Consider the following 19,833-nt stretch of genomic DNA (forward strand, 5'->3'; position numbering starts at 1 on the left):
AGCTGCCCTGAATCTGCAAAGGATTCTAGATGTTCAACATAATCCAATTTTAACTCTATCTAAGGGCTTTCAAGAGCCTCATCCATGGAGCTGAGAAGTTTTGTTTAACATTTTTATGTTTTTTTTTTAGTTGGAGAGATGGTTTGATGAGGCAAGGTGCCAGTCATAAAGCCTGGCAATTTGAGTTTGAGCCCTGAGATTCGCGCAGTGGCAGGGGAGAACCGACTTTCACAAGGTGTCCCCTCACCTCCCTGTGTAGACCCCGGCACACACCCCCCTCCAATAGATAAATAAATAATAATGCAATACACATAATAAAATGATTCTTCACGTGCAACAACTGCACTCATTTATGACTCGCAGTGTGATATCTTGACACGTGCTCATAATGACAATGGGCAAACAAATGTGGGTAATTAGTGTACCCACCTACTCAATCATTAGTCAGTCCAAGGTTGCTTAGTTGGGAGCTCTTTGCTCGCAGGCCCCCATGGGTGATATCCAAAGATGTTTCATTGTCATGACTTGGAGGTTACGGCAGGTAGATGCTAACTACATCAAATAACTACAAAATCTAATAACTACACCTAATAAGTACCACGGAACAGGACGGCCTCCAACCACAGAATGACTCCCAGTGTACCCAGTGCTGAGACTGACGAGCTCCAACCTAGCCTGTTCCTGCCCTCTCAGTATCTCACACAGCCACAGCCTTCAAGTTGGAGGCTTGGTACCCTCACTGGTCCAGGAGTGAGCCATCCCTACTGCCTTTGGGAGAGTGACTGTAGATGGTAGAAAGTTTTTAACTCTGGAAGCAGGCCATGTGGAGAGAGTCCCAGTGAGCACAGGCATGTGAAAGGCGTTTAAACCTTCTGTGCCTTGCCTTTTCCTTGAAAAAAAAAAATCAGGACAGTGTCATTAAAGTTTCAAAGGCCTGAAAGCGATCTCCCATGTGCGCTTCAGGCTTCAGTCAGATCTTGCTTCCGTGTGTCCCCTAATGCCCTGGATGCAATCCCTTATCACATTAACTATAAGTACTAGATTGTAAAATATCAGGACATATGGATATGTGCACCTTGGTCACCACTGTGCTTGCATAAGCCATTTGTAGGTATCAATAATTAAAAATAATACACAAATGCACAAACATACAGTTTTGAGCTATAATTGATGGCAATAAATCGAATGGATTTAAACTGTGCAGTTAACAGTTAACAGTGGCAGAACACACCAGTGAAGCCAGCTCAAGGCAACGGATGCATCATTCCAGCTCGAATGTTTCCTCATGTTGTCTTGCAAAACATAAAGAGTTGAAGAAAACTGAACCTCCAGATTTCTAGGGTAAATCTGGACCTAAGCCTCAGTCTTCTCATCTGTGAAATGGGACGGTTTTTGCATTTGTACAAGATGCTTGTGAAATGGTCATCTAAGTGGAAAGAGGCTGACAGTATGGCCGCTCTTACCTGCCTTGTCCTGTCCCAGCTCCCCTTGCCTGAGGTTTGTTCCTACATCTGCCACTGCATTGCTTTGTACCCTTTCAGGGCACCTTGGGGCTAACTGCGGTGCCCTTCTCTCTGTATTTTCCTCTCGTCTTTATTTCTGAAGGACTCTGAGTCAGGTAGACAGGACTCAGGTCTGTACTTGCTTGGTCCGTTTTCATCCCTTGTTATCTTTTAACGTACAGATAAAAAGACCAACTTGAAGAGGAAGTCTGTATCAGAGTTGGTGCCCTTCCCCCACCCCCAAGGCCCAGGAGATGGCTCAGCTGTTAAAGTCCATCCCTCACAAGGAGCAGAGTTAGGTCCTCAGAGCTCATATGAAAAGGCTGGGTATGGTGGACAAGCTAGGAATCCCAGTATTTGGAAAGCACAGGCAGGAGGATGCCTGGGGCTCACTGGCAAACCAGTTTAGCTATAGTGAGCTCCAGACCAATGAAAGACCTGCCGCAAAGAGGGTGTCAATATTCCTGAACACTTTCCTCTGACCTCCATATGCATATGTATGTTATCACACCTGCACAAACAAAAACGTACATAAACACACACACACACACAGACACACACACAGACACACACACAGCACACACACACAGAGACACACACAGCACACAGAGAGAGAGATACACACACACAGCACAGCACATCCATTAGAAAAGATTGTTTTCCTCTCTAATTTCTATCCTGGCTTAGCATGAATTCCAAAGAGGCCCTCCCTTTTGCTGGTCTGTATGAGTTCTTATTGCAGAAAATTTTGTTTTGCTTTATTGTTGTAGTCCACTGTACATAGATTACTGTAACCAAGGAGAAATGACTTCTTCATAATGCCTTACTATGTGTGAGTAATGGAGTGTTTTCCTTTTCGTTTTTACATCCCCATGCACAGAGAATTTGAATCAAATTGTGATCACAGTGTTGATGGAGCTTGGCATTCTGTTGTCTTCCCTTAAATTCTACCACAGGCATTTTTTTTCCTTCCTGTGACACAGCCTTCATAATTGTCATATTTTAGGGACTGTATAACACACGCGTGTGGTGTAACAAAACTCTCTGCTCCGTTTGCCTTCTGTTGACAGTGGGCGCTGGATCTGACTGCTGCTGTTACACACAGGCTTATTATAATTCACTGTCGACATATGCTGAGTGCTGACGACCACGCGGAAGCAGAGCTTGGCTTAGCAGCTTTGTGCCTTTGGCTTTGATCTCACTCTGGACTGTTTCCTGGGGGATAGGATTTCTGGGCAGCAGCTACATTCACAGCCATAGCTTCTGAGCTATTTCCCATATCTATTGGGTCTCTCCTTCAAATGAGCTGTCGGACGCCGCCTCTGAAGGCAGGTGGTTATGAGGTGGGCCCCAGCCACTGCTTCCCTTCACTTTCTTGATGGCAGAAACTACAACTTCAGGTTCTGAGTGGGGGGCCAGAGCAGGGAGGGGCTGAGGAGGTGGATCAGCTGTGTGAGAAGTAGGGCAGGCAGCAGTCCCCTGGCTGTGGGCTTCCATTTGTTGAGAACAGCTGTGGTGTCCTGATTTCCTGTTCTTACTGCTCTCTACGACCAGCCACATTTGGCTCCTTTTACAAAACCCCGAGTCTCCTTAGCACCTCAGCAATGCTGTTCCCCCTATACAAAATGCTTTTCTCCTTCAACTTCTCATCTTTCAGCTCTTAGCCAAGACTTTTACCCAGATCACTGTCATGCCTGTGTTTCACCACTAGCACCCTGCATTTCTCTACCAGTGTGTATGCCAAAAACACAGAGCAGTGTATTATTTGAACTGTTTCTTTCTTCCTTCCTTCCTGCAACTAGACCCCAAACTCCATAAGCACAGAGCCTTTCTGATTGCTTGTTGCTGGCTCTTTGGCACAGATCCAATCCTATCATAGACTTTAACATACATCTATTAATCAGTAGGGAAATGAATGAAAAATAAATCCATTTAAGGAAGTTAAAGAAAATATTATTGAAGGAACAATGATAGGTTCATAGTCACAACCGTAGCTTGAGAAACTCGAATTGAAAATAAGTGAATTATGCAAAAAGAAGTCTTCAAAATCACTTATTATCTCTGCACGACTCAGAAATGGGGTGAATGTCTAATATGTAGATTTACATAAAAGCTCCCCTTTTATGTCCTGCTGGAGATATTGGGACACCCTTGTATTATAGCACCCCCCCATGTGTGTGTGTACCCCCCATGTGTGTGTACCCCCCATGTATGTGTACCCCCATGTGTGTGTGTACCCCCCGTGTGTGTGTACCCCCCATGTGTGTGTACCCCCATGTATGTATGTGTACCCCCCATGTGTGTGTGTACCCCCCATGTGTGTGTGTGTACCCCCCGTGTGTGTGTACCCCCCATGTGTGTGTACCCCCCATGTGTGTGTGTATCCCCCATGTGTGTGTGTACCCCTGTGTGTGTGTACCCCCCATGTGTGTGTGTGTACCCCCATGTGTGTGTGTGTACCCCCCGTGTGTGTGTGTACAACCATGTGTGTGTGTACCCCCCATGTGTGTGTATGTGTACCCCCCATGTGTGTGTGTACCCCCCATTTGTGTGTGTACCCCCATGTGTGTGTATACCCCCCATGTGTGTGTGTACCCCCATGTGTGTGTACCCCCCATGTGTGTGTATGTGTACCCCCCATGTGTGTGTGTACCCCCCATGTATGTGTGTACCCCCCATGTGTGTGTACCCCCCATGTGTGTGTACCCCCCATGTGTGTGTGTGTACCCCCATGTGTGTGTGTACCCCCCATGTATGTGTACCGCCCCATGTGTGTGTACCCCCCATGTGTGTGTGTGTACCCACCCATGTGTGTGTGTGTGTACCCACCCATGTGTGTGTGTGTAGAAGCCAGAGGTTAACACTGAATATCTTTGTTAGTCACTTTGCACTTGAAGTTTTAGACATGGTCTCCCTATGCAGCCCTGGCTGGACTGGAACTCACAATGTAGATTGGGACAGCCTTGAACTAACAGAGCCTGTCTCTGCCTCCCAAGTTCTAAAATTAAAGGTGTCTACCACCATGCCTGACTTTATCTTAGGTTTTGAGACTGGGTCTCTATTGAACCTTGAACTATCTTTGGCTAGCAGTCCATCAAGTCCCTGGGATTTTCCTCTCTCTGCCTTTCAAGAGTTGGAATTTCATGTGTGTGCTGCTGTTCCTGGCTCTTTTACATGGGTTCTGGGGATTGAACTCGGGTCCCGACGCTTACACAACCAGCACTATAAGGAATGAGGTATATCCCCAGCCCAACAAATCTGAAAATTTTTACTCATTAGAAAATTTTTCTTTCTTAAAAAAAAATGCCCCACTTAAAACAATCTAGTCTAAATTTCTCTTGGACAATCAGGGACAAAGGTCCCTTTTCATCTTAATTTGTGACTCGGAAAACAAATGTTTTTTTGTCATGGTGCTGGCTGGGTGACTAATTCCATCTGGATTTTATAATCTAGGGTAAGACTATGAGAAGAGAAAAATAGAGCTCCTGGCCACTACTGATTCCTCTAGCAACTCTCAGTTGAAAAGGCTGTGACTGACATCACCCAGGGCAGCATCCAAGAGAAACACACACACACACACACACACGCACGCACACACACACACACACACGCACACACACACACACACCCCATCTACAGATGTGCTATTACCTGGACTCTCCATGTGATTTTCCTTGTGTGTAGACACACATGGCCAAGAGCAATAGTTTATGGATCACAGGTAAACTGTGATTAGATCATACAGTCAGAAATGCCTGGACTACACCCTGTTGAGTTGTATTGTTATTTTCTTGACCTTTGAACCTTTGAACCCATTGCTCAGTAGGCAGGTAGCTACCTCTATCTCTAAAACACCCTCTTCCAGGCTCCCTTCTTGCTACAGGTAACTATGGCTCAGGCTCCACTCTTTAGAAAGTCACCCTCTCCACAGTGAAAGCATGCATTGACAAGCTGGAGAGCCTGGTATAACCTGGGGCTCCACTCTTTGCCATTTCATGAAGGCCAGGTCTGCCTACTTACATAACTAGGTGGCAGTTTTCAGTTTGCTCTCAGTGAAGTGCAGCCAAGGATCTGAATATTAGCATCAAATTTGGGCAGGGTGTGTGTATCCATCCTAGGACTGTCCTCCCATTCATGACCTATTGCTATTTTCCTATCTTCTAGCTAGAACCAAAGTACCAGAAGAGTCAGGATGATGGCAGAATCAAACTATAAAGAGCCTGGGTACCAGATCTTCTTTCAAATGAGCATCAATTTTGAGCTTTTATGTGAATGAATGAGAATGACACTTGCATGTGTCAAGATAGTGTGGCAATGTGGTGGGGGATAGCATACCATTAACATTTGTAAAATTTGTAAATTTTAGGACTACCTTCTTCCTTGGGGATAATAACAAAAAGTTTGAGATCATTTGATGAGCTAACACATGTGAAGCATCAAGCTCAGGGTCAGCACTAAGCCTCCAATCTGTGTTTACTATCATCATCATCATTAGTCCTCTTTCAAAGATTTATTTTTCCCTAATGTGTCTGAATGTTTTGTCTGAATGTATGTATGCACAGAACATGAGTGTGGTACCCAAGGAAGGCAGAAGAGAGGATCAGATCCCCTGGAGCTGGAGTTACAGACAGTTGTGAACATCTGTGGGGTGCTGGACACTGAACCATGGTCTTCTGCAGGACCACCAAATGCTCTGTCCAGTCCCAGTATTAGCCGTCTTTTAAATGAACACTAATGATCCTCAAGAGAAGATCAGGGTCCAGCCTGGTACCCTGCAGAGCCACTCCCTTACCTCTTTACTTCTTGCACGTAGTCTGCATTTCTGTCAAAGAGGTGGGTCACAGAATCTTTGATGGCCTCATGCTTGAAAGAAGAGGCTGTTCCAAAGACGGTCACATTGGGGATGGTAGAACACAGCTGAGCCACAGCTTGGCCCTGGAAATGACACACAATAATCCCATCACACATGAGCACCACCATCCTGAGAGAGGTGTTATATAACATGGGCCAAGAACATGGCACAAAACATGACACTTATAGACACTCAGCAAATATTAACTAATAGCCAGTCTTGCTGGGCAAAAGGTAGAATTTCTCAACACTGGCATAGTTGATTTTTTTTTTCAGCGTGGATTCATGTTCTTTAGTTAAGGATATGATGTATTCATCAGCATCCTTGGCCTCTACCTTCTTGAGATAATGAGCATCTCCAGTTCAACTGTGATAGCCAAACATGTGTTCATACAGTGTACCATGTCCCCTGGAGGACAGAAACTTGTCTTGGCTGCCAACCACTTGTGTGTGTGTGCGAAAAGTCAAGAGGAGCCAGAGAACCCCAGCACTAAGCTATTATTTAACCACACCAAGCTACATCTCAGCATTAATGCTACCTAGTCCATAACAATCCTGATGAATGTCTTAGATTAGCTCTAGGAAGCAGATTCTGAGAAAACACTTGAATTTAATTTTTTATTTGTAAGATTATTGTAGATATTAACAGGGTTAAGACCCAAAAGAAGAGTCAGCAAGATGGCTCATCTATAAGTACAAGGCTTGCAAAGCCAAGAACCTGAATTTGATCCCTGGAACTCACATTCAGCCGGGGGGGGGGCAGAGAGGGAGAGAGAGAGAGAGAGAGAGAGAGAGAGAGAGAGAGAGAGAGAGAGAGAGAGAGAGAGAGACAGAGAGACAGAGAGAGACAGAGACAGAGAGACAGAGACAGAGAGACAGACAGAAAGAGAGATACAGAGAGAGAGGAAAAGGAGAAGGAGGGAGGAGGAGAAGAAAGAAAAGCAAAAAGCTGGTCATGGTGGAGCATGTTTATAACATTACTGCTGGGGAGGTAGAGACACGAGGCTTCTAAGATGACTTGCTGGACAGCCATCTTAGCCAGTTGAGCAAGTTCCAGGCCAATGAGAGACCATTTCTCAAAAGAAAAGTGGCAACCTGAGGAACAATGTAGGATTTTCCTCAGAAACCCCCACGAAATCACACATGTGCACATGTGCCTATATGCACACATAAGTATGAACACGCACAGATTCCCTTCACACTCAAAAAGACCCAAAAGAAAACGAGATGATTTAACCCAATGGTGCTGTCCAACAATATGTAGCACTTGAGAGAAACAAAATCCCTCAAAGATAGAGCAGACCATGCATGTGCTATCAAATGAATATCTACCACCATGGACATCCAGAGCTCACCCTCTTTGACACCTCCATGATCAATAGCCTACCCAACTAGTTTCCATCAGGTACTGGGAGAGAACTGCTTCTGTAAGAGTCATTCTTGACAGATCTGGTGTGAACTCATGAGTCAAGTGTGCTCCCTGGCTGGACCGAGGCCCACAGTAAGCCACTGTCAGCATGGTGTGTGTGGAGCAGATATGCATGACCGACTGAGAGTGTCCCATAGGGAAGGGCTAAATGAGGTATTATACCAGACTGAGGACCTGGGACAAAATGTGATTCTGACTAACTACTCGATCTTAATCATCTCTGCCCCTTGGGGGCTTATTACATCCAGGGCTAAAGATGTTCAGTCAAATAAAGAAAAGGTCAACATGTGGTTTAAATGGTAAATGGTCTAGGGGGGGATTACAAATGCAGTTAAGAGGAGGATGATTTGTTTCTCCTCAGCCAATATGGTCAACATTTAAGACATTGAACAAAATTATGTGAACATGTGCATCTCGAAACCTTAAAGTGAAACCCAATTTTCTGGTAATTAAGGTGCATTCAAAAACCCTGCCATGGCTCACCAACATCCTATTTACCATTTTAAGGATGGAGATTTCCCTAGCAGTCATCCACTGCAGTTATTTCTGCCCTTTATCTTATTTTCATGTCTTCATGTTGGTCGGTAATTCGAGTTGGCAGGTCAGTTTGTGGAAATGTTATCACCAATCCCAATTAAAAGCATGATGGAAAGATTCATAGAATGTCAGAGTTGAACGATCGCTCCATGCATCCTCCCTCAACACTGTCTTATAGTTGAGAGAAATGACCACAGAAAGGTCAAGGCCTCTTAGCTTTTCAGAGGCATAGCTGAGACTCAAACCAAGGGCTTCCCAACTTTAGTTGTTTCCGATTTTGTTCTATTATTCTACCCTGCCAACTGATTTAGATATTTTAAGCTAAGCAATTTTAACTTGCTGCCTACAATAGACATGGCACAATCACTGGGAGGTCGACATTTCAGAACATGGTCGCTAACCTAAGACTCTACGCAGGGTACAGCTCTCTATGCTAAGTATAGTTTTGATATTTAATTAAGGTTTTGTCCCCTATTTCATAGGACAAAGAGGGCTCTGCCTTCTAGATGAGCATGCATAACATCAGCCAGTGCAGTGACTCCTTCAAATTCAGTGATGTCATGTCTGAAGCGATGTGGCTTGAGCAGCCCCTGGCAGTGATGGAGGTGGTTAGAATTAACTTTACCATCTCTGCTGCCCTTCTTCCCCCTGTCTTTGGGCAAATGTGACCTTTATTCATTCAATCACTTCCCAATTTCCCATTATTTAGTTCAATGCTATTGACATCTGTCTCCACCTGGTGGGTCCCCCCAAATAACACATCACAGTCATCTCACCCAAAACACAACTCACGACCAACTTGAAAATGAGCTCATCTTTAATCAGGGTGCGAGTGATGCTGTAACTGTGGTGTGACACACTGGGTGGCTTTCTTGGTAGAAATGCCTTTTCCTCACAGTTTGTAACTGGTCTCAAATCTCAATGTTGATTCCTCCCTTAGGTTATGAGGGAAATTTCTCCTCCCGGCTGCTCTCCTTGGCTTGCAGATGGCTACCTATTGCCTGTCTTACCACAGTCTCTTCCCTGTTTCTTGTACACTAAGTTCCCCATCTTTTGAGGGTACCATTCTTTTTGGATTAGGGACAATTGCAAGGCTCTCACTTTCGTTTTATTGTTACTTCTACAAAAGTCCTGGTGTAATTTGAATTTAAAACTCTGCCAAAAGGGTGTGTGTGTGTGTGTGTGTGTGTGTGTGTGTGTGTGTGTGTGTGTGTGTGTGTGTGTCTTATTTCTCAGGCTGCAGTGTGGTTGAAATATGGCGACACCTTGAGGGTGGATCTTACTGGGAGTTTTCATGTCATTGTCAATAATGGTAGCCTTTGAAGGGGATGATGGGACTCTGGACTTTCTTCTCTTATGATTGACTTGGGATGAGGAGCTTTGTTCTACCACAAATAGCTTTGCGCTCCCACCATGATATTCTAGCTTAAAGCAGGCCTAAAATGTCACAACATTAGGGGACTATCACATATGAGATCTGTTGTTGACTGAAATAAACATACAGGCATGACTCTAAATTATATTATGTAACATTAATATTATGTAAAAACAATATATGTATATAGCATATTATATGTAGATACTACATGGAACAATGTATAATTATATATTGATATTCAATATATTTATATTGTGTATAAAATAACACATGTATGTAGCATATGTTATATATGACACTGCATAGTTAGAATAATATATAATTATATATTTATATTAAATATATTGTACAGTTAGTGGTATATACACAAATATATACACTTATAATTAATACATAATATAAAACCTTTAGGGGCTGGAGAGATGGTTCAATGCTTTAGAGTATGTATTGATTTCCTCTTCTTGTCTCCTTAGCACCTTCATGCACATGCAGGCAGACAGACAGACAGACAGACAGACAGACACACACACACACACACACACACACACACACACACACATACACACACACACACACAAGATCGATATTTAAAACTTAAAAAGCATTTAACAATAGGTAATTAGGATTCTTTTAATAATATCTGTATACTATGTAAATATGATATATAGCATAACATATATTATTATGTAAGTAGCAATGATTAGAAAGCACAAATTCAGCTGTTTGTAGCTTTTTAGCCTCCCCTCCGTTCACTGAGATGATGAGAGACCTTTGTAAGAGCTGTGATTATTTAAAGAGTAAATACCGTTCTGTTCTGTATTTAAGCATTCTCCCTCACAGTTATAGGAAATCTGCTTTCCCTCACTCCCTAGGTAATGCAAAATCAGCAGCTCATTAATTCTTCCTTTTCCCAGCTAGCCCGGGAATTGCAGGGACTCAATAAACATTTGTGGGAGATGGAATGATTTCTCAATAAAAAGGGGTTTACAATTTACCTGCAGACCCACGGCATTAAATGGACAAGACAATCCATGTTGCTGGCAGCAGCAGTAAATGGAGTTATGCACATACCTGTGTTAATTGACTCTCCTTCCCTCTTAGGGACACAAGCCTTCCGCTCCAAGCACCCCTGCTCTTCTCTATGGCTAACAATGCAACAATAACAGCAGCTGCGCTTCCTCTTGTCCCCCCATGAGCCAGGAACTAAAGGCTCTAAAGCAATTCTTGTTTCCTATTTAAGCCTCAACATGGGCATTCAGAGAGTGATGAGAACTTGCCCCAAGTTATGGGGCCTGTGAATAATAAAGCCACATGTCCAGACTCTAAGGTCATCCACTCTGGTGTTGGTCTTTCTGTCTGTCCAGCTGGTCATGCAAGCTGCTGACCCAGGACCTAACCTTGTAGCACTTCAATCTTTTGGTATCATAGTATGAGGCTGTTCTTTACAGATGTGTTAGACTGTATTCATAATTATCTTCAGATGCATGCAGTCCGAGGGTCACCATTTAGACATTTGGAGTCTTGGGGATACTGCAGTCCTTGGCCTCCATGTCAAAGGTTTCAGTGGTCTGCTCTGGAGAGCTGGGTCTTAGGGCGTAGGAGTGAACAGGTTTTTAGCTCTGTTTACATCATTCCATCATCACAAGGTTGCTGGAACCTTCCACCCCAACCTCAAAACAGAGATAGCGGGAAATCTAGGGACAATCACGAGGCAGTGTTTTAGGTGTCTGTAACTCTGAATAACATCAAGGCAATTCAAGGCAAGGTCTTGCTGTAGAAAAGCCAGGTGCAGTAAAGAGATGGTTAGAGGTGCAGTAAGATTAGGCTTTGGCATGGTCCATACCGAGTGCTGAATAAACGACAGTCTTTAGCTATAGTTCTGGAGATGGGAAGAAGTCCAGTAGAATTCTGGGAAGTCAGCCAATAAACATGGTCTTAGAGCACTGAGATTCGGGCTCAGCATCAGAGACTCAACTATCAAGAAAGGGGAATGGGTAGCTCACCAGGGTCTCTATAATGTAGATGTCTTCCACCTCCCCAGTCTCGTTTCTCACCATATGCTACAAGTCTGGCTTTGATCCTAGGGGAAAATACCCACTTCTGTAAAGAGTCACCCTGTCTCTCAGCACAGGATCCTTGGTCATAGAGTCGCAACTGCTTGGCATCCTCTTCCCTGTCACTTATCTGGATGATTTCCCATCATTCCCTATATCTGTCCCACCCTTCTACTTAACTCATTCAGTCCTGTAGATATGCCAGTAATGCCTGCCTGCGTGACGTCTCCACCACGTGACATCCCTGAATTGTAAAGATGGGGCTACAAGCGTGTTTTTTTTTTCATCTTGAGTTATACATTTTAATGAGGGAAAGAGCTATTAGAAGAATCAGTGAATCATTAAAAGTCCAGTGACATATCTACACCACGAGGGTAGGAGTACCAGTTCCAAGGAAAGTCATGGTTTAAGACCCTATGGTGTATTGTGCATTTGTACATATGCAGAGAATAAGGAGTGTATGGGCAATGAAGGAGACTAGATGGAAAAAAAAGGACATCCTCTCCCACTGTGTCATGTGTTCTTAACTATGTCATGTGACTGAGGGCAAACTAATCTCTAAGTCTCACAGTTTCACTGTTTCAAAAAATGGGAATTTAGGAGGCTGGAGAGATGGCTCAGTAGTTAAGAGTGCTTGCTGTGTAATCATGATGACAGGAGTTTGAATTCCAGCACCCAGATTACAAGCCAGGTGTCCAAGGCATTTCTGTAAGCCCTGTTCTATAAGGCGTGGAGACAGAAGAATTGTTGGGGATACTGGCTCCCATCCTGTCCAAGAAAACACAGTCACAGTTTCAGTGAAAGACCCTGCCTTAAAGCAATAAATGGAGATTGATAGAGGCTATCCACCTGGTACCGCCTTCTGGCCTTCACACATGCACACTTAGCCCATGCATCTGAACATACATGTAGACGTACATGGACACAGACACACATTAATTAACCAGTCGATTTTTAAATGGATGATGTTTAAGGTTGGTCCAGCTTAAGATCTCTGTTCACACTAACTTATTCTTCAGCTGAACCCCAGGATGTCTATCTGAAGAAGGTTCTATGAGACAATGAAAGGCAAAGTAGACCTGGGGGGCACATGCCATTCATCTCAGCTACTTGAGAGGTGGGAGCAAGGAGATTGCAAGTTCAAGGCCCTCCTGAGTTACAGAATGAGCTCAAGGCCAAGCATGCTGATGGCCTTGGGTCCAATCCCTGAAACCATTTAAGGGCAAAGCAAAAAGAGAAGACAGGAAAGGAAGCTCCTATCGGCATCATAGCCACTTTTGAGTTTGTTTCTAAAATAGAAGTCTGTTTAGCAATTCTAAAAGTTGTTTTCACTTTTAAACAGCTCATGGAAACCATAGCCATTAATGTGGTCAGAGAGTGGAAATGACTTAGCAGAATGAGCCTGTAAAAGCACTAAGAAAATGCATAGAGGAAATGGAGAAGTAAGATTTATTCCAAAGAACCGTGGCTGATGTTTTCCCCTTCTGTCAACACACAGAGGCATAGGCTTGCAAAGATACTGTGTACTATAGATGACCAAGCCTGGGCCTCTGGACACTAACTATCCTTATACCTTTCTTATAGGACAATATAAACTCTCATGTTGGGACTTTGCAATTGATGCTGTCATTTGCCTGCTCAACAATTCAGTCATTTCCATTCTGAGAAGAACATGTTTTTCAAACCCTACCTTGGGGACTGCTCTCCATGACCCACCCCTAAAAGCAACAGAGAATATTCCATGGGCTCACTTACTATGCTCTAAAGATTAGCCAGGTTTTTTCCCCCTTTGCTATGTCGTTGCAAAGCTGTTGACCTAAACGTGACACTGGTTGTAATGGATGGGTGCTGAGAATTTCAGTGGCAAGAAGGTATAGTGGTGCATGGTCAAGGCAGAAGAGAGGGGAAAAGTGATGAATGTGGGACTACACTTTTTTAACTGCTTAAGATATGAGTTTGGATATATTGTGGAGTGTCATCCTTCAATCATATCAGCCATTACTGTCTTCAGAGTAGCTGTGCTAAAATAGACCTTCAGGATTGGGTCTGTTCATGTTCCTTTGTAGAAAGAGTGGTGGGGCTGGAGCCTGGTTAGCCCTACAGGCTTGCCTAAAGGTCTAGATTATGGAGACATTTTCTCAATTGAAGAGCCTTCCTCGCTGATAACTTTAGCTTGGGTCAAGTTGGTATAAAACTAGCCAGCATACACAAGTTATAGGGAGACCATCACTCATCCTAAGGTGGGGCTGTCCAGTAGTATTCTAGAGGCATTGGTGCTCCTATAAACTCATTGGTTTACCAAGCAAGACTCAAATCTGTCACCTGGTCCCTATTTGAGTGAGCAGATATTGATTTGCTTATACCTTCTAAGGACACATTCACTCAACAGGATCTGCCTCTTTCTAGTTCCCTCAAATCAGTAGACAAATTCTTGGCTAAGGCTTGGTAGGTGTTGCCAGCCTTTCACTCCATTTCTTCTACTAGTTATACAAATGAGCACATCTCAGAACTAGTACCAGCCACCTTCTTATAGAGACCTCTTTTTTTTTTTAAGTTTTTTTTTAATACATTTTTATTAATTTATACATATTACATCTCAGTTGTTAGCCCATCCCATGTATCCTCCCATTCCTCCCTTCCTCCCACTTCCCCCCTACTAATCCCCTCCCCTCCCCTAAGTCTGTGTCTGAGGGGGACCTCCTCCCCCTGAATATGCTCATATGGTATCAAGTCTCTCCTTGGTGACCTATTATCTTTCCTCTGAGTGCCACCAGGCATCTCCGTCCAAGGGACATGTTCAAATATGGGGCACCAGAGTTTGTGTGAAAGTTAGATCTCCTTCTCCACTCAACAGTGGAGAATGTCCATCGGCTAGTCCGGGTAGGGGTTCAAGGTTTTTACTGCCTATTTTTTCCTTGGCTGTCGCCACAGTTTGCAGAGACCTCTTTAGATGCAGTTTCCCAGGCTCCACACAGTCTTTAAGTAGAATGTCCAAATGGGGCGCTCTAGTCCGAGACTAGCAATCCTTCTTGAGGAGTCAGATGTAGCTCTTTTTGAGAACTCTGGATGCAAATAATCCTAAGTAAATAACATCTACTCCATGGAGTGTAGGTAAGAAGCCCACCCAACAGATCTGAACAGCAGGTGTTCTATTCCAAACCCGAATAGGGCTCGCATCCTGTGTATCCTCTCTAGGTTCCCTGGGGATTCTGATGAATAACAGTGCTGGGATTCACTGCTTCATGGCTTCCTACCTCTAATGAGTTCAGGCATGGCCTTGTCACACTCCACTTCCTCTTTTCCTAACTGAGGTGGTTGACGTCACAGTCGCTGGGTTCAGTGTATGGGATTCTGTCATTTGGGACATGACTGATGTAGGCTTCTGGACTCAGACACAGGAAAAGGAAATAAATCCTTAGTACAGGAGCGGGGGCTGAAGATCTCAACCCTTTGGAGGTGCATGACCTCTGAGCTACCTGGGCTGTACCTATGGAAGCTGTACATTGAGTTTCCCAAGGGCTCTGACTCATCAGCCAACTGCAAATGTAATATTCTCTCCTTTTAAGACTCAGAAAGTGGGATGAAGGAGTAAGTGTACACGTTTCTTTAGCCTGACTGCTTTGAGCTTCTTGCTGAGGCTCTAGGGTAAGGGGGAAAGTGTGAACCTCACAGCCTGCTATGAGCCATCAATTCTTCCACATGCTCTACAAATGTCAAGTCTCTCGATCTTCAGCAAGAACTCCACCATGTGGGTACCAACAACCTCATCCTCATCGAGATGAGAGAACGGAAGCATAGAGAAGATAGGGGACCACCTCAAGTGTCAGAGCAATGGCGAGGGGCAAAATCTGAACCATCTTTGTCATCATTGTCTGCCCAGGCTTCTTCAATCTTACTCTTGCTCTCTGCTATGGAGTAGCAGTGGGTATGCAGGTTACAAGGAGAAGGAGGGAGGGAGGAAGAGATAGATAGATAGATAGATAGATAGATAGATAGATAGATGTAGATGGGTGGATGAGTGGATGGATAGATGGGTGGATGGATGCATAGACAGATGCATGCTAACTGACTAGCTATTTTTCATCAAGCACTGTGGTGGATACTTGCTACCCTCTCATGCCTCCCTCCTGTTTGTAGTCCCCTCCATGAACACAGGCTCAGAGAGGACAAGTGCACATCCTCAAGGTGGTCCCAGTGAGACTAGAACAAGGTCCAGAAGGCCTAAGAGGTGCAACTGGAAGCAATGGGATTCCAACCAAGCCCTTCTAGTGCCAAGGGCAATCTCTTGGTGCTTTGCTATTGACCTTCAATCAAACAAAGAAGGAGGCAATGTGGAGATGGCTTAGAAAGCCAAAGCTCCCACTATTAGGACAGAAGAGGGCCAGGGGGAGGAGTCAGGGGAGGTAAAAGGGAGGGTGCTTATAACCACAAAATGCATTGATTTGTGCAATGAATATGTATTCATGCTTATAATGGGGGGCTATTGTGGCTCAGTTGGTAGATAACTTTCCTAGCATGTATGAAACCCTGAGTGCAATCTCCAGCATTGCTTAAAACTAGCATTATGGCACAGGCCCTTAATTCTATAACTCACCAGCTAGCTCTTCCCGTATCACTCAAGAGGTAGAGGCGGAAGGATCAGAAGTTCACAGCTATTTTTGACTACCTAGCTTGAGGCCAGCCTGGGCTACATGATACCCTCTATCAAAAAATATGGTAAGGGCTGGATGTGTTGGTACACACCTTTAAGTCTAACACTTGGAATTCAGAGGTAGTCAGGTCTCTGTGTGTTTACAAGCCAGCCAAATCTACATAGCAAGTTCCAGGCTAGCCAGGGCTACATAGTGAGACTTTTTCTTTAAAAAAATGTATTATGATAAGGTTTGAAAAAGATGGAAGAGAGAGAGGATCATAAACCCACACTCCTAACTGAGGAGCTATTGATAGTTGATGGCTTCTTGTGGAGGGAGAGTCAGGGTTTTTTTTTGTTTTGTTTTGTTTTTTTGTTTTAGGTGTGGCACCTGGTAGGTTGACCATACTCCAGTGGAAGGTCCCACATCCAAGAGTATATGAGCAACACAGTTGGACTCAGTGGGTTAAATTTTTAAAAAAAGGAGGCGGGGGACAACATTGGGAGTGGGGAGTTGAAGGATGGATCTGACTCTCTGGAAGGAGTTGGGGAAGGCTTATGAGCTGGCTATGATCAAAACGCATTGCATGTGTGCATGATGAAAACCTCAGAATTGATCAAATAAAAATATTGTAATTAAAAAAGTAAGATGAAGCTCCTGGCTCTAATTCCTGGGTCCTTTCTGGACCCTCAGTCTATGGTTAATTCCTGGATCCTTACTGCCTGGTGGAAGCCTAGTTGAGCCCCAGAGCCTTGCTTGTTTTGATCTGACGACTTAACTCATGGGGTCAAATGTTGTTCAAAAAAAGGCAACTTCTTCCATGCTATGATTTACAGGGTCATACCAGAACAGGCGCCTCACAAATTATTGTTATTAGTCACTTCCCTGTGTCTGAGACCAAATTCCTGACAAAGCAGTTTGAGGAATGCTCGATTTGTTTTACCTCTTACTCTGAGACTGCAACCCTACATGCTGGTGGAGTCCTGCCAGCTGGGGCAGCCCTGTTTGTAGTGGCAAGGGCATGTATTGGCAGGTTTCGCGTGATGCTGGACCCAGAACACAGGGAAAGAGCACAACCTATGACCACGATCTAACAGTCGTAGGCCTGCCTCCAGGAACCCACCTCCACCATCTGTGTGCTCAGTTCCAGATGTTCCACAACCGCCTGGAACAGTGTCACCAGCTGGGAACCAAGAGTTCAGCGCATAAGCCTGTGGCATGCATCTCATGTTCAAACCACAGACATTGGCTTTCGGCTTTTTAACCCCTTGCCTTCCCAGAGTTCCCTGGAAGAGTTACTATCTTGGGCTCTATCTGCACACTCACTCACAGCCCTACCCAGGACCCTTCCCTCACCACATTAGAATCGTCTGTTCTTCTACCCATCCCTCTTCAGTTGTCAATCTTCTTCCTTCCATCATCATCACCACCACCACCATCATCATCAGCATCACCACCACCACCATCATCATCATCATCACCATCATCATCACCATCACCATCATCACCACCACCACCATCATCATCATCATCACCACCATCACCATCATCATCATCACCATCATCACCATCATCATCATCACCATCACCACCATCATCATCACCACCACCACCATCATCATTATCATCATCACCATCATCATCACCACCATCATCATCATCATCATCACCATCATCATCATCATCACCACCACTATCATCATCATCATCATCATCTATTTTTGAGATAAGATCTCATACTCTAGACCCCAGGCTGACCTGGAACTCATAGAGATCCTCTAGCCTCAGCCTCCTGAGTGCAGAGATGACACTTATGAGATACACACACACTCTCATGAGCCTCAATGTCCCCATCTGTGCATCTGAGAGACTGCTGACTACCTGAGAGGCGTGTAAGATGCACACACAGCCAGGGAGTTTGCTCCGTGTGGTAAGTACTCAGAGCAGGAGCTCGATGAATTCCAGGCTTTTTAATTCTTTTTATCTAAAGCACGATTCCATCCTTTGTCATGATGTTGGCCCCAGTCACTCCTGGTTAAATAGCTTTTTCTAAGGTACCCTGGGACCTGCAATTAGGTGGGTGGGAAGAGCTTCCATTTGTAATCATTGCTATCCTGAGCAATATCTTACTAGACTTTTATGTGAATTGGAAAGACAACCCTGTGCCCACAGAGGTGCGAGTCGGGGCAACTGAAGGGAGGTTGCTCTTTGCTTGCCTGCATGATGTAGGTACCTTTGTGCAGCATATCCTGCCCAACTGCACATGACAGCCTTACTAACCTGCCCTTTTATGCACCACACTAGGTCTTGGGTCTCTGGTTAGCAACACTCACCATGTATGTAGTAAAGGTTGCGCACAGTCACAGGAAGATCCATATAACTCACAGATTGCCTGTTTGTTTCAAGTTGGACTCTCAACTTGGCATTCAACCTGGCATCCTGGCCAGGGAATAGCCAGCTCACCAGATGGCAAAGTCTCCTTACAGGACTTTAAATCACAGAGCATCAGAGCCCTTCCAGGCTGGCTGCCTTCCAACTGGTGCACCTGGACAGATTCCTGGGATGGCTGTATTTGCATAGTGAGGACGCCAGGTTCCTGTTTCCAGCCAAATGACAATTTTGTACCCAGTTTGATGCTGTGGTTTTTTTATAAATGTATCTATCTTTCTTTCAACCCAAACCAGATTGAATCACAGTCTGGCAAGGTAACCAAGAACACCATATAATTTATTGTTGAAATAGAAAAGTAGAAAAATGCTATCGTTAATTATAGATATAAAATAAAAGTGCCCTGGTAAAATGGGTCATGTCATCATTCTGAGAGTGAGTCAGGAGGTGGCTAGGATGGAAGTGCCTCAGAAAGACTTGGAGTCTTTGGATCTATTGTGCATTACTTGAGGGACTAGATATGGGCACCATGAACGGATGCCTGTATTCATACAGTTGCGGTAACTGGATGTAATGCACCAGGCAACCATGTGAACAGCCTAGACACAGAGGTGTTGGATATTTGAGGAAATGCAAGTTTACCCCTCTTACTCTGAGCTACAGTCTGCACTGCATCTCCTCCCTAAACACAGCGATTTGTGAACCAACTTGCTGCGATGCCTGGCAGTGGTCAGGCGCTCTTCCTTGGTATGTGGTTGTACAACTCAGCAAGCTGCCTTCTGTCCTGCTTTACACATCTGCACTTGCTGAAGGCATCCCATGAACTTGAGCGGCTGACTCCAGCTGGAGCACAGCACTGGTTTCAACACTTTTCTGTGATGTAGCATCGTATCTGAAAGCTCCTGCCCAGGCTGTGAACTTCTGCAACTCAGACTGTTGCTCTGTTCCTGCCAGCCCCCATAGATCAGTCACTGGGACTTTTTACTGGGACTTCAAATCCTGAGGCAGAGGTTCTGAATGGGGCAGGTCAGGGCCTGTCACTGCTGGAGGTGACATCTGAGGC

General features: G+C 44.5%; 1 protein-coding gene across 1 annotated transcript in view; it reads right to left on the reverse strand.

Annotated features, from left to right (window-relative positions):
• VAT1L (vesicle amine transport 1 like) overlaps positions 1 to 19,833 on the reverse strand; it is a 166,206-nt gene that overhangs the window by 86,891 nt on the left and 59,482 nt on the right. Inside the window, exon 4 of the mRNA XM_084757885.1 lies at positions 6,295 to 6,437. Within this exon, the coding sequence (XP_084614011.1) occupies positions 6,295 to 6,437 (143 nt within the window). The remainder of the gene's footprint in view (positions 1 to 6,294; positions 6,438 to 19,833) is intronic.

This window comes from Acomys minous (genome assembly GCF_964271855.1).
Source record: "Acomys minous genome assembly, chromosome: 14".
Lineage (NCBI taxonomy): Eukaryota > Metazoa > Chordata > Mammalia > Rodentia > Muridae > Acomys > Acomys minous.